The 13,946-nt window shown below is 47.6% G+C and overlaps 1 protein-coding gene across 2 annotated transcripts; it reads left to right on the top strand.

The window, feature by feature from the left end:
* Positions 1-1,205: 1,205 nt before the first annotated feature.
* On the top strand, positions 1,206-9,268 carry WBP2 (WW domain binding protein 2). 2 transcript variants are annotated; one of them, XM_037408567.1, is made up of 8 exons: positions 1,206-1,344; positions 3,070-3,178; positions 3,719-3,854; positions 5,397-5,489; positions 5,774-5,890; positions 6,117-6,239; positions 7,383-7,459; positions 7,630-9,268. In XM_037408567.1, the coding sequence occupies exons 1-8, from the start codon at positions 1,286-1,288 to the stop codon at positions 7,681-7,683; spliced, it is 768 nt and encodes a 255-aa protein (XP_037264464.1). In that variant the 5' UTR covers positions 1,206-1,285; the 3' UTR covers positions 7,684-9,268. The 2 variants fall into 2 exon arrangements, with proteins under 2 accessions (XP_037264464.1, XP_037264472.1); XM_037408575.1 differs by having other exon boundaries at positions 1,244-1,349.
* The last annotated feature ends 4,678 nt before the right edge of the window (positions 9,269-13,946 follow it).

Here is a 13,946-nt window from a genome sequence, read left to right as displayed (position 1 = left end):
ATTTTCCTGCTCCCAGATTCCCAACAGACAGACAGACACGATCCCAACTTGTTTATAGGGCGACTGGTTATTCCTTCCAGTTTAAAACTCTTCAATATAAAGGAGTAATTTTAGGACACGTTTGATTCCAGTATGGAGAGCAGCCAATATCAGGCTCAAAAATCCATTTGCAAGTCTGTGAAACATGAAACGAGCATCAGATGTGAATTGAAAAATTGTTGGAGCAAGCATCTCCGCTGTTCAGGGGGCTGAGCCTCATTTTATGTGCAGGACCACCAGGTACGTGGGGTGGATTTTTATTCTGCTCTACCAAACATCTGAATTCTGCCCTGCCCACCTCCTGGAAGTCCAATTTCATCTCCATTTCACTTAATTCTGGGCTTTTCCCTGGAAGATCCTGCCAAACAGCGTTAAAAATCACTTGTGGTTGCATGGGATGTGTGAACATCCCCTTCTTACATGCAAAACTGGACAGCCTCCTAGGGAAAATGTTTTATCGGCTAGTAAGAGGGCCAGGAAATGTCTTCAAGATAAAAAATGAGGTGCAAACCACAGCAAAATACAGTGTTTTAAAACAAAATGTCAATGCGGATGCTGCTGGGGGGCTCTGTGAGCTCCCACCCATGAAGCAGCGCTGTGCCAGCGTGCCCTTGCGAGCAGAAAAGCCAGAAAAAACACTGCCAAGTTCAGGCAAGCTCCAAATAATTTAAATCATTTTATTATATATGGTCAGCAGGACATGTAATCAGATGATTAATGCGTTTATAAACATGTTATGAGAGCTCTCCCAAAAAGGAGACTGACTCTTTGTATTACCCGTACTGTTATGAGTTAGAAAACTAAGGAAGCTTAATTGAAGCTGCATTAATTCATTAATTAATTGAAGTTCGAGGAGTTCAGTAAACTGATTATAAATCATGGTGGGAGAGGGACGCTGTGAGTCTCCTCAGGGGTGGCTGGGCTGGAGACTGCAGCGGGTGGGCCTTTGTGAGGGGACTATGCAGATAGCGAGGGAGATGTAGATAGTGAGGAAGGGTTGAGGACCCGGTCTCAAACCGGGTCAGCCGCCAGCCCACCCGCCGGGCGCCATGACACTGCCCTCCCCTCCTCAGCAGAGTGTCATGGCGCCCGGCGGGGGACCGCGGCCTACAACTCCCAGCATGCCCCGCGCGGCCAGTCCCGCCATGCCCCGCTCCCGCCGTGGCGCCCGGCGGCCTTTTCCCGCGCAGGCGCACAGGGCGCTCGGCGCTGTGAGGAGGAGGCGGCGGCGGCGGCGGCGGCGGCCATGGCGCTGAACAGGAACCACTCGGAGGGCGGCGGCGTCATCGTTAACAACAGCGAGAAGTGAGGTGCTATCCTCTTCTCCCCTGATCCGGCCGCAGTCGCCGGGGGATAGCCGGGAGCTGCCTTCCTTCCCCTTCAGGGGGAGCGGTTGTGCGGGGGAAGAGGCCCTGGGGGGGAGAAGGAGGGGGTGGTTTAACCCTCTCGGTTCTGTCGTGGCTGTGCTTGTTTTCCTCCCTTTTCCTTACGTATCCCCCTGGGGCTTCTCGGGTTGAGCTCTGCTAAGCCTCAGTCGCGGCCACCCCCCAACCCCTCCCCCCCCCCCCCGCTCCTCTCTGCAGCCTGCCTGCCCCCCTGCCTGCTGCTGGCCCATGCAGCTGGCCCCAGCCCTTTCCCCGAGTGCTCAGGGAGGGCTGGCAGAGCTCAGCCCCCAGCCAGGTGATTCTGGCCTGCACCCAAGCCTCACCCCTTTCTCGCCGCTCAGTGCTGCGGGAGCGCTCGGGTGCTGCAGTGTGCCTCTGTTCAGCAGCTGCCCGCTTGGGAAGCGCTAGTGGTTTGGTTTGCTGGGATTTTTGCGCACACACCCCCTCTGTGTGTTTGGAAAGGAGCAGCAGAGTTGGGTAAAGGTGCTGGGATATAACCATGGAAACGGAAAGCCTCCACAGAGCTGCCTCTGCATGGCAATGGGCTGCTCTCGCTCTCTGTATCTGCCAGTGTTCTTCAGTTCTGACGTGGCAGTCACCTGCTTCTGGGACAAAGGAGTAGTTCACTCTTCAGGGCTTCCTTCCATGAGGCCAGTTAAACATTAGTATAGGAATTCTGCGCCTGACTTCCATTTGGGATGTGATCCTTCTTAGAAGAACTTAGTACGATCAACTCTGGAGCTGAAGTCTGCTTTCATTGAAAGGAACAGCCGTGGCAGCTTAATGTGTTACTGTTCGCAGTTGTCAGCCTGTCTTGAATCAGGGGTTGCCTCTGGGGCAGCAAGGGGTTGTTTCAGCTGATACGCTGTAGCCTGAACAGAGCTGCCAGCCCCTGTGCCCTTCCAGAGCTTTGGCTGGAGGGACAGGTACTTGCTGGCAGAAGGGAAGGGCAAGTGACTGAGGATAGTAACACGTAAGCTGCCAAAGATAAAGGTGGTGGAGGTTTCTCCAGCTTTAGGGATTAGAGTTAACACAAGTTACCTGCTGTATCTATGCAAGGGTGTTGCACTGGTTTTAATCAGGTCAGTTTCTAATTGAGAATCAAGGAGTCAGTGCAGACAACATGGGTTAATGAAGTCTAGCAGCAAGAGAGGAGAGTTCCTTTTGATAATATTTTTGTGACAGAGGTGCTTAAGCTGTGGTTAGACCTTCAACAGCTGTGTTGCATAAGCCAGCCTGAGCAGTTCCTGCTTCAGCAGTCCTTCCTCCGCTGTGTTACTTTTGGTGAACCAAATTAGGGAACTGATCCAGAAGAAATGCAACACAATGTAAGAAAAATAATAATAAATATATTGCAGTCTTGATCAGTTCAGCTGACTAGCTTCGCTGCCTGGCTACGCAGACAGTGGTAGCTGTGCCAGCACACTGAGCAGGGAACACAAGGTTGACAACAAGCAGCCAGTACTACTGAAGTTGTTACTACCAACAACAAAAAAAACAAGCAAGCCAGACTGATTTTGCCTGCCAAGAACTGGCCTGAAGTTAAAGGCAGTTTTGGTAGGTCAGTAAACTTACATGCATATGGTACTTCTGCCTTGAACTATAACACTGTAACACCGTGTCTCTTCTGTCATCTTCTTTGCAGTGTTTTGATGACCTATGATCACATAGAAATTACCTTCAGTGATATCGAACCTATGCCAGATGCCTTCAAAGGGACCAAGAAAGGGAGTGTTTTCTTGACTCCTTACCGAGTAAGTAGTAGAAGGCTTTATCTTGTGTAAGCAGATAAGGGTTCTTTGCGATTCTGTATTTAAATGTCCTCAATACACGAAAGTCAGGATAATCTACTACCCCTTGAAGTATGGCTCATCTTCTCCCTCTGGGGAGCATTATGAATTCATTGCTTATCCTATCTATTTGTCAAAAGATAATAAATCTGATTAGTTTTTATGCAGGCAGCTGTGTAGTCAGTCCATCAGGCATCTTCAAGATTGGAAATTAGCAATGGTCTGGAAATGCTCGATGTGACAGCACAGCTACTAAATCACAGCTGTGTGGAGCAGCGAGTTCTCTGGAAGCTGGGAGGAGTATTATCTGAGCAGGGGTAGTCTTTTCCTGGAAGGCTTTATTCCCTTGGGGCTTCAGTTTACCCTTGTGGCTGTTTGGTGTAGCTTTTGGCTTGCAGAACTGACTAGGACCTTCAGTCCATTGGAAAGTCTCTTCAGATAATAAATGGGGGCTGTGTTTCTTGTTTGTTTTGCATACCCTTCGTAATGTTGTTTTCTTTTCAGGTTATCTTTGTATCGAAGGGAAAGGATGCTATGCAATCTTTCATGATGCCCTTTTATTTGTTGAAAGATTGCGAGATTAAGCAGCCTGTCTTTGGAGCAAATTATATCAAGGGGACAGTGAAAGCAGAGGCAGGAGGTATGTATAGTACAGATGTATGTTCTGTATCTTGGTTCAACTGCACAATGTAACTGAAATTGAGAAACGGACCAAATGGGTTTTTACAGTACTGCTAAAATATGTTTCTTTCTTTGAAATGAGCAGTTAAAAATATTCCCCTTATCTGTTCCCTGGTGCAGTTACAATGAACAGATCTGCAACTGATCTCATTCCTGGCCTCTGCAAAACACTTAAGTTCAATCAGCCAAGTGATCTCACTGAGTAAACATGGGAGCAGAGTCAGCACGAGTGAGGATGTCATTTTGCTTTGGTCAGTTGGGGTTAACCGGTTAATTCTGCATCCAGGTTCTCTTGTGCCAAAGACTCATGATCCTTTCTGGATCAGTCTGAGTTTTCAGGTGCAGGTTTCGAGAGCGCTGTTCTCCATCATTGATTTCTTTTGCAATTCAAGGGAAGGAGTGCTGTTGCTGTGGTGCATCTTAGCAGTAAAAATGACAGTTGGAAAAGAAAATCTTCTAGGGGCAGTTTCATATTAATGTTAAATGAGAAGGTTGTGGTAGACATTTTCAAGAAGGATTTTTTTTAATCACTGTTCCATGCCTCTCCTTTTACCAGAGGCACAAAGTTCAGTGAACTCTTCCATTCCTGGCTGCATTTAGTCTGTTAGGTGTGGCACTGAAATCACGGTGCGGCGCTTAGGAGACTTCAGTCTATAAACCTGAAATTGGTATTGCACCTTCTGTATAGGAGCAGAGCGGGACCATCCAGTGTGAGAGGAAGCCTGAGCAGTAACAACAAACTCTGTAAACTGAGTGAAAGGCAAATGGCTTTAGCTAAATCTTTGTGAATTTTCCCCAGAGGCCATCTCTTGTAATGAGAATGTTGCTTTAACAGCCATGAGAGTCTGGTTTAACTCAAGACTCTTCAATCTATGTGTCCCTCTTCCAGCACTGACACAGCTTCTGCTTTGATGCATTGTTGTGATTCTGGGCTGTGCATGTTTTTCTTTTTTTAGTCTGTAATATGAGATGTCACTAATTTTTTTTATTATTACTATTATCCTGACTTGAAATATCTTCCATGGACTCTAATGGATTTATGTGGACCATGTTTTTCATTAAGCTCTTTGCTTCATTGGGCATTCAAACTCCCAAACTAATTTATAACTGACAGTTAGGTGTAGTTGCAAAGGCTCTTTAGCAAACGGGATTAACAAAATCCCTGTCTTCTGCACTAATCTTGTACAAAGCTAGAGCAAATCCAGTGCTTCTGATAGCTTGGTCTGTTGGCAGCTGGTGTGGTAACAGGCACAATTTTAGAAAGCTTTTGAGGGTCTCCCTCATTGATGTTTCTTCTTCAGGTGTCCCTTGACCTGAAAATACTTTAATGGGAATTTTTCTAATAGGGTGATTCTGCCACTTTATCAGCACTTTTTTTCTTGAATCTTTGGGATAAGCTCTTTAAAGAATTATGTACAGGGCATCTGTAGATAAAGCATGGAAGCTAAATAGCATCAAACAGCTTCTCCTTGCTTCTGAATTCTGTCTTCTCTCCCTGCAGGTGGTTGGGAAGGATCTGCCACGTTCAAGATGACCTTTTCAGCTGGGGGTGCTATCGAGTTTGGGCAGCGTATGCTGCAGGTGGCATCACAAGGTATGGGAGTCTGGTAGCATCTGCCAGACAATTCTGTATTTCAGGAGGCCTTGCCCTCATCTCGCAGCAAGGGCAGTTTCAGGTTGCAATAAGTTGGAATCAAATCCATGCAAATTTCGGGCTGGATCTGGAACTTGCTTTAAAAAAATACTTTTTTCACATCCAGTGAACAGTAGATTTATTGGGATGGAGCTTGTTTGTTTTTTACGTAAGGATTCTTTAAGTTTGTATGTTTGGTGCAGGCTTGATGTCTTGATGAGGTCAACTTACCCTTAATTTTCCAGTTTCCAGAGGTGAAGTACCCAATGGAGCTTATGGCTATTCCTATATGCCAAATGGATCCTATGCATTCGCACCAGCTGCAGCTAACGGGGTCTATCCATACCCACCACCTCCTCCTGGTAAGTCTGGGAATTGAGGATGGGGATTATTCTAGTTAGCAGGAGTGAAAATAAGTAGAAGGGGGAAGAAACACAAATTTTACTTAGTCTTTTAGATTGGATCTGATGCCTTGTGCAGATTTTGTCTCCGAGCTTAATGGTATTTGCCTTTGGCTTGTTTTGGCTGGATGCTGTGACCCACCCAAAGGAGTTAAGTCTTTTCCTCTATTATTTCCTTTTCTGACAGAGTTTTATCCTGGCCCTCCTGTGGTGGATGGAGACATGGGTTACATGCAGCTTCCACCCCCGCCGTACCCAGGGCCCATGGAACCCCCTGTCAGCGGTCCAGACCTGCCTCCCACTTCTGCAGGTAAGGGGTGTGTTCGGGTGAATTAGCTCACAACAGTTCTGTTACTCATGAAACAGACATTGTTTCTTGTCTGTTACCTCTTGGAAAATTTAAGAGTCAACTTAGAAGCTCTGCTTAGAAGTATAAATTGTTTAGGAGAGGGACTGGGGAGCTCCCCTCATCTCCAGCCTTGTATGTCCAGCTCAGCTTGGAGGCCAGCTTGGTTCTATTTGGGTAGATACCATTAGCAGCTATTTTTGCAACTGGATTTATTCTTGTGACAGAAAAAATACAGTTTGTGATTCTCCTGTGGTGGTAATTTTGCTCTGCTGGATGAATAGAAAGAAATTCATGGTGAAGTGTTTCTGGTCCATTTTAGTTAGCAATTATGGCTTTGGTGAGCTTTGCTCCCCTTTCCCCTGTTTCACTCTAACCTGATTAATTTTGCTTAATAAGAAACAGCGGAATAGATGATGGAAAGGAGCTGGGGAAGTACAGTCTCATTTTCACTCATTTGGGATTTATCAAAATGATCTTGAACATGGTCTTAGAAAAAAAAATATGAGCTTTTGTGGTTGGCCACAGATCTCTCACAGGTAAGGATATTTGTCTGGGTAAGGATTTAACTTCTCTCTTTGGTTTGAATAACCAACCAATCGTCTTTGAACTATTATTTGGAAAGTGGCACTGATCCAGATGGTTGTACAAGATTTTTGTTTTCTGCAGAAACAGAGGATCTGGATTATCTTCATAAATTGCCATCTTTAAAGCATGAATCCCCTAAGCTGCTATAAACTTGTGCTGATTTTTGTTTTGTCTTGTTTTCACTCCCAAGAAGGATGGTTTGTTGACTGTCTTTTTAAGGGGTATTGCCTGTATTCAGGCGAAACAGCTGCTATTGTTTATTTGTTGGCTAACAGGCAAGTCCCAGGTGACGTCTCCAAACTAAATCTTGGTCTGTTTTACTTTGGACTTGACAGTCCTGTGGCAACTGGAAGAGGTAATGTTCAGTTGTCCTATTTGTTGCAGCTATTTTGCAACTTGCACGTTGATCAAATAGTGCTCTGTTAGTAACACTTGATGACCAGGAATACGTGGAGTTTTTGTTTGATTGTAAAAGTTCTCTGTGTGTCGTCAAATTTGTAACTTCTCTTTCTGTGACAGCTGAAGCGAAGGCTGCCGAAGCCGCTGCCAGTGCTTACTACAGCCCAGTCAACCCACATAACGTCTATACACCCACGGTGAGTTCCTGTATCATTCTGGGTTTGCAGTGTGAGCCCAAGTGTGTATTTAGCAGTTCTTTTTCTCAGTGACGCAACAAAGTTTGTCTGAATTGATTTTGGTTTTTTGGGTTTGTTTGTTGTTTTTTTTTTAGCCATGGACTGATATTCTTTTATTGTTTTTATTTCAGGACCAGCCACCCCCTCCTCCTTACTTCCCACCAGAGGACAAGAAAAACCAATAAGCTAACACAGAACTTCTCCACAACTCATTGCTTTCTTACTTCCCATTTTGGCAGAATCTTGGGGCATGGTCCATAGCACGGAGGAGTAGAACCTTCCCCCAGGGCATGTAGTTTTCATGGACTCTAGTGGTAAATGTGCAGAGCAAGGGGAGAGATTTCAGCAGCCTGGGTTACCTTGCAGAGCTCTGAGGGTTTCCTGCCCTGCTGCAGTATTCCCTTCTTCCTGTGCACGGCATCACTTGAACTGGAGGTTCTCTTCATCTGTGATTGTTTCCTTTGTCTGTTTCTTTTGACACTTTAATTATACCTCTTTAGAGTAAGCAGCTGCTCCAAACTGATAATTAACATGCTCATAACATGGGAACAAGGCTCTTGGAGGGGTGGGGGATGTCTTGTACTTAGTGTGCAGCCAAGAGCATCTCTGGACACAGGGATGTCTCTGGGTATTCCACTCAACCCAGACTATCACATCCAACTTGTCCCTCTCCTACCAAGAAAGGGCTTCAAAAGGGAAGCTGTGGGATCCCAAAGGAAATAGATACCGATTACATTTTTCAGATATCTATTAAACTTCCTTGGTTTTCTTAGCTTAAGTCATCCCTGACAATGGTAGCAAATAATCTGGTAGCCCTCCAAATTTTCGTGCTGTGATGATGCAGATAAGCTTCCCTTCTTAAGAAAACACACTACTACTCGTTACAGGGTTGATTAGTAGCATCTAACTAGTTATAGATCATATGGGAACACTAATTTTCTGTTGGTCTTTCTTTTTTTCCGGTTAGATATGTGGGCTTGAGATCACTAAGTCCTGAATATTCTCTTTATAGTCTACAATGCACTTTTTTTTTATTTTCTTCGCTGTAACACAAATTACACTTTTTGGCCAGTGAAGCATCTTACTGCTGTGATTTAACTGGTGAATTAATAGCTAATAGGGAGAAAAGAGTTGCTTCTGCCCTGGAAGCACTTGAGAGAATATGCAAAACGTTGAAATAAGCTGTTAGGTACAACTGAGCTGCTCATTGGAATGTTGTTTAATGCTGTTAAGTGTTCCTGGATCCGCTGTGAATTTACTTCCCAGTAACTTGAATGTGGGTTCCTTGGACTGAGGATTCAAGCGTTTTCCTTCTGTAGCATTGATTCATTGATCTCATTAGCAATGACTCTAGTGTGCAGAACCTCTGCGGGACTGATCAGAATCCAGGTTGTAAAACTTAGTGCCGTGCAAACCTTTGCACAGATTGGACTTTGCTGATGTCTGACAGCTGTGAGAGTGAAAACCCTTCCCAGCAAGTGTGAAGAAAGGTCGTGTGCTAGGAAACTGCCGAGACTTGCTGCATGCAGCCTGCTTGGAGAGAAAAATGGTCCACCTCTTGTTTTCTTTTTTTTGTCTAGCTAATTAATCTAATTGCTACTGTCTGTGCACTGACTTTTCTAGAATTGCTACTGCAGTGATGTAAAGAAATGGTTATTTTAAAAAATATATTTATTTTGAAAATGTTTGATTAATATATTAATGTGAAATGACTTTTGAATGCAGATTTGTTTTGCCAAGACTGTGAAGTAAAAAAAAATCAGCTCAAAACTCAGGTGTTTGTGCATTTGTGTGCATGTGAGCAGGCAGACTTGATGGTGACTTGGTAGCTTTGGAAGGGGAGAGGGAGAATTAAACAGCAAAATCACTTGGATTTTGTTCGTGGCTATTCATTGGTGACACTAGTTGCTTGATTTCTCTTGACTGACTTCGTGAAACTAAAAGAGGATGTTAAAATCTAAAAAATGCCTGTTTTGCAATTCCTGTTGTAAACCAGTGAGGCAGCTGCTTAACACTTTACCCAGATGTGTTACCCAGATGGTTTTCCCAGACCGGTTATCCTTGTAAAAGTTGCGACCTGTTACTAGAAGTAGTAGTTGAGGGAATTAGCATAGTTGTTGCCTCTAAAATATAAAATTACAGATTGCCTCTAATTAGAGACATCTTTTTTAAAGTGTGCTGAGATGCTGGGGTTGCTCTGTTCAGTTAGGACTGAACTCTCCTAAGGTGGTGTGGGCCACCTGGTAGTGCTTCTCCCTGGAGAAGTGGGAGTTGTTACTCATGGGCGTGCTCCAGCAGCAGGGCCAGAGCTGTTACTCCTTAGGTGTGAGCAGAGTCAGGTGTGTTGGTGTCTCTGGGCAGGGCAGGGAGGCAGCGTTCCGCACCGGCTCTGGTTCTGTGGTTACCAAGAGCAAACGAGTCTCTGGTTTGCACTGACGTGTCAAACGGGAGTTACTCAGAAGCAGCTCTACAGGTAACATCCCAACCTTGCGTGGCTTCATTCCTCTCCCCAGCTGCCTTCATTCTCTTGCACTCCTGGATCAGCTGGGGCCGACAGCTTCCAGATCCTGCTGGCCTACATCCCTTTTGACGCTCATGTCCTCCCGCGGGGCTGTTTTACTGCACTTTAAGGCTGGCTGAGGCACTTGGGTGTGTTTTCTGTAGCAAAAGGTGGGTGGAGAAGGAAAACGTTACGAGGTAAATGTTACAGCCCAGTAGGAACCTCATCGATCCTGGTTTGTGAACTAAATGACTTCTCGAGGTTTCCTGAATCCCATCAGTCCACTGTACGATGCTGCAGGATCTGCTGTACCAGATCTGTTCGGTTGTAAAATGGCCCCCAGTTACCCACTGCTCCCAGACAGATAATCCTAGAAACACAGATGGCATGAAGTTTCCAGGTCTCTTGCCGAGCACTGCTCACTGTGCAGCTCTCGTGCCAACAGTCGGTGCAAACTCATGATTTAAAATAAAAAAAAAAGTCAGTCGGCGAAGTGTGCTTGAGGGAAGAAACATTTAGATATCTACTCTGATGAGAACCTGGCTCCAAGGTTCAGGCTGAGCGTCTTTTCCGCTAGTGTGGACAAGTAAGAGCTGCAGAGAGACCATGAGGTTTGCTGCCTGGAAAAAGGAAAATATGGTGAGAGGATGAGTCAGGCTGGAATAAATGAAGTATTCCTTTCCGCGACAGGGGTACTAGTGAGCTAAATCAGTGACTTCGGAGCTGTGAGCGTTTTACAATGTTTTTTTGGTGAATGTCCCTGTTCTTCTGGGCTAGAGCTTGGCGCGGTCTGTGGGGGGGTGAGAAGGAGAGAGCTAAAATAGAGAGATGGATCATGGTGTTCTCGGTGTGTTTGGAACATGCCGATGGGAAGTGAAGCACATTCTGGGAATGCTGAAGCTGTGGGGCCAAAAGGCCGGGCAAGTCACGCAGTCGGCAAGGCTGCTGCAGGTATTAGGCTGAGTGGAACAGCTCCGTTCAGGAGGCTGCGGGTTTTGGCCAGATAGATGCTGGTGAGAATCCCCACCTCGCTCATTAAAACCTGAAAACCCAGATTTGATTGAGATACTCTGCACTCGCTGCCGTCTCCCTGATGGGAACTGGGAGCTGCGCTCTACTTCGGAAAGGGTTTAGAGGGGGTGGAAGGGTCGGCTGCTGCTAAGGTAGAAGATTTAAAATATTAAAGCAGGAAAGTGCAATTGGAAGTCTGCTTCTGCTCTGGAAGAGGGTGGGAGTAGGGCAGGAGGAAATGTCATGCATTAGTATGTCTCCAGATCTGGTCCCTGGTTGCATAATTAATCAGCTGTGCAGCAGAAAGGCTGCCGTTGTGAAAGCAGACCGGTCCCATTACATTCCAATATTTGGATGGTGTTATACTACTGAAGAAAGAGTGGGGTACAGAGAGCAGTTAGTGTTGGATCCAGTTGATCTTTTGGCATAGACGGACTTTCTACCGCTGTGTACAATTCTGTCTCTTGGATTGACTTAGGCTCTTCATTTGAGAAATTGCTCACGGCACCTTGTGCCTGCTTCCCCGCTCTGAACACGTGGCTATTTCCCTCCTCCACGGGAGCGTGGTGTAACGAGTATTTCTACAGTGCTTTGAGATCTTGTGCAAAAAGCTGTTACTACAGGAACTGCAGGTACCGCTTACAGATTTCCTATCAGCCTGAAATCTTGCTGACAGCCCTGGGGGCTGGGGAAGGCCTTTACCCTGGAAGGACGAGGTATGTACGTGCTCGCCTCCAGCTGAAGGAAGAGACTGAGACCACCTCCTCCTCCTCACCATTCTGCCGGGTTTTACTTTGAGCATTGCTGCTTCATGCGACCTATTACCAAACAAAATTTAAACAAATCATTTTTTTGCATTCATTCCTTTACGGCTGGAGCGATGTGCTGGCAGTGGTTAAGCCAGCCTGGCCGGTGCTCGCCTGCCCCGTGTGCATGTGTGTCTCTTCCATCAGGGACCAACGAGGACTCCCCACCGCTCTCTGAGCAGTAGATACTCAAATTGCATCTCTGCCACGTGATGGACACCGAGACTTAGGAGCTGCGAGCTACGGCTTGAAGCACCGGCTGCCTTTGCGAGCACTGCTGGAGGTGGCAGGAGGCGTGGGGCAGAGTTTGGACGCAGCTGTTCCTGGATGAGCCACGAGCCGGGCCAGCCCTCACCAGTGAGCAGCTCGTGTTGGCCAACGTGGTGGCATCGCAGGCACCTCCAGCTGGGAGCAGCTGCCAGGTTGGTATTAGAAGATGGGTTTTGCTAAGACAGGCCACGATCAAGAAGTGGTTTCAGGTTTTAAAGCTGTACAAGTAAGCCCAAACGTGGGGGTTTTTGTGGTTTGGTATGAAATGCTGGGGGACACAGGGTGGAGATCTTCATTTTAGGCAAGGGTTTTCTTTGCAGCCGTACTGGGTATTACTCACCCGTCTGCTGCCCTGGGTGAGTCAGCTCAAGGAGCTGCCATCATGAGACTAAACTGGAAACTGGTATTTCAGCAGCCTCTTGTGCTGCTGAGAGGGGCCACAACGGGATGTGAAGAGACACGTGTAATGGTGAGCAGGAGCGGGGACTTGTGCCCGCGGGCAGGGACTGCTGGATCTCACACCCTGGGGTGCAAAGGGACCGGGATCAGTCTCTGCAGCATCCTCCCAGCCATCCGCCTGGCATTTCCTACACATTTCCTACGGTCTCCAGATCCTGGAACAAAAGCTGTTAGCTTGGACTCCATTTACAAGCTCAGTGCAGCAAATCCCCTCTTTCTAAACCTTTTCTTTCCCTTGCTCAAGTCCAGTCTCTCCTCCTGCTCCGTGTACTTTGCTCCATAAGGGCTGGGCTCTGGCTCGGACACTGTTGCTCTCCCCGCAGCACAGGTTGCCAGCAATAATTCCCTGGGGTTTGGTGTGTGTCTGGGATCCAGGGGCAGTGTGGGCGAGTTCAGCCCTGCAGCCTCCTCCTGTTGTCCAAGTGTGTGGCTCTGTGGGACTTGGTGGGCTCCTCAGGGGGCTTTGACATGTGTGTGGGGAGAGGTGACAGTGGAAAAGCCATGGGGGGACCGTTTTGGTGCTGAAGCTGGTCAATAATGAGGCACATGTGCTCCAGGACGGGCACAAATCTGCTTAATGCGCACCGTGGGGCATGCCTGGTACCCGGCTGTCAGCCCCAAGTTCTTCCACCTTCACAAGCATCTACCCCGGTGCCTCCTCAGCTCATGTACATGCTGTAGCTCCTGCTGCTCTGCACTCAGCACCCCAAACCAGGCAGTGAAATGGCCTTGAAATCTGTGTCCCCCCTTTCCTGTGCCTGCAGCGAGAGCAGCCGCTGCCCTGGCCCCACGGGGAGGGGATGATAAATCCAGTGGCTGACACTGAATTAATCTCACTGGGAGGGGGAGGGGGAAGAAATATTTGCTGCATACACGTAGCACATGGTAGTGATGGAGAAAGCATTTTAAAGCTGTCATGGGATGTTGCAAGCCAAATGAATGACATCCAGAGCTGTACGTGAAGTTTGTGACCTCCTGAAGGACAAGGCAGGCTGCTGCTGGGGGGGGCTGGGCTCTCCCCCTGCCGTGTGCTGCGGTGCAGGGAGCCAGACCTAGTGTTTGAGCTGGGATGGTGTCCGGGCAGGTCAGCCCTGTGCTCTGGATCCCTGGGGGGACCTCGGGGAAGTGGGATCAGGGTGGGCAGGACACACTGTGCTTTCCCCCTTGGATGCAGCCAGCCCCCTGGGGAGCTGGAGCACCTCCAAGCAGCAGCCAGCAAAGCCTGGCATCGCAGCGGCGTTTCCTCCGGAGGGGCTGGGACTGGCCAGTGAAGCCCCTCCAGGGTGACTGGGGTGCTGATGGCCTCGCGGGCAGCTTGGCCAGAGTCACCCTTGCACACCCCAGCCGTGGAGCTGCAGGTCTCGTGCCAAACCCGTGCTCCTGCCCGGGGCTGCTGTGGGGA

Source organism: Falco rusticolus, chromosome 1, assembly GCF_015220075.1.
Source record: "Falco rusticolus isolate bFalRus1 chromosome 1, bFalRus1.pri, whole genome shotgun sequence".
NCBI classification, from domain to species: domain Eukaryota; kingdom Metazoa; phylum Chordata; class Aves; order Falconiformes; family Falconidae; genus Falco; species Falco rusticolus.
This window is presented reverse-complemented; position numbering and strand designations above follow the sequence as displayed.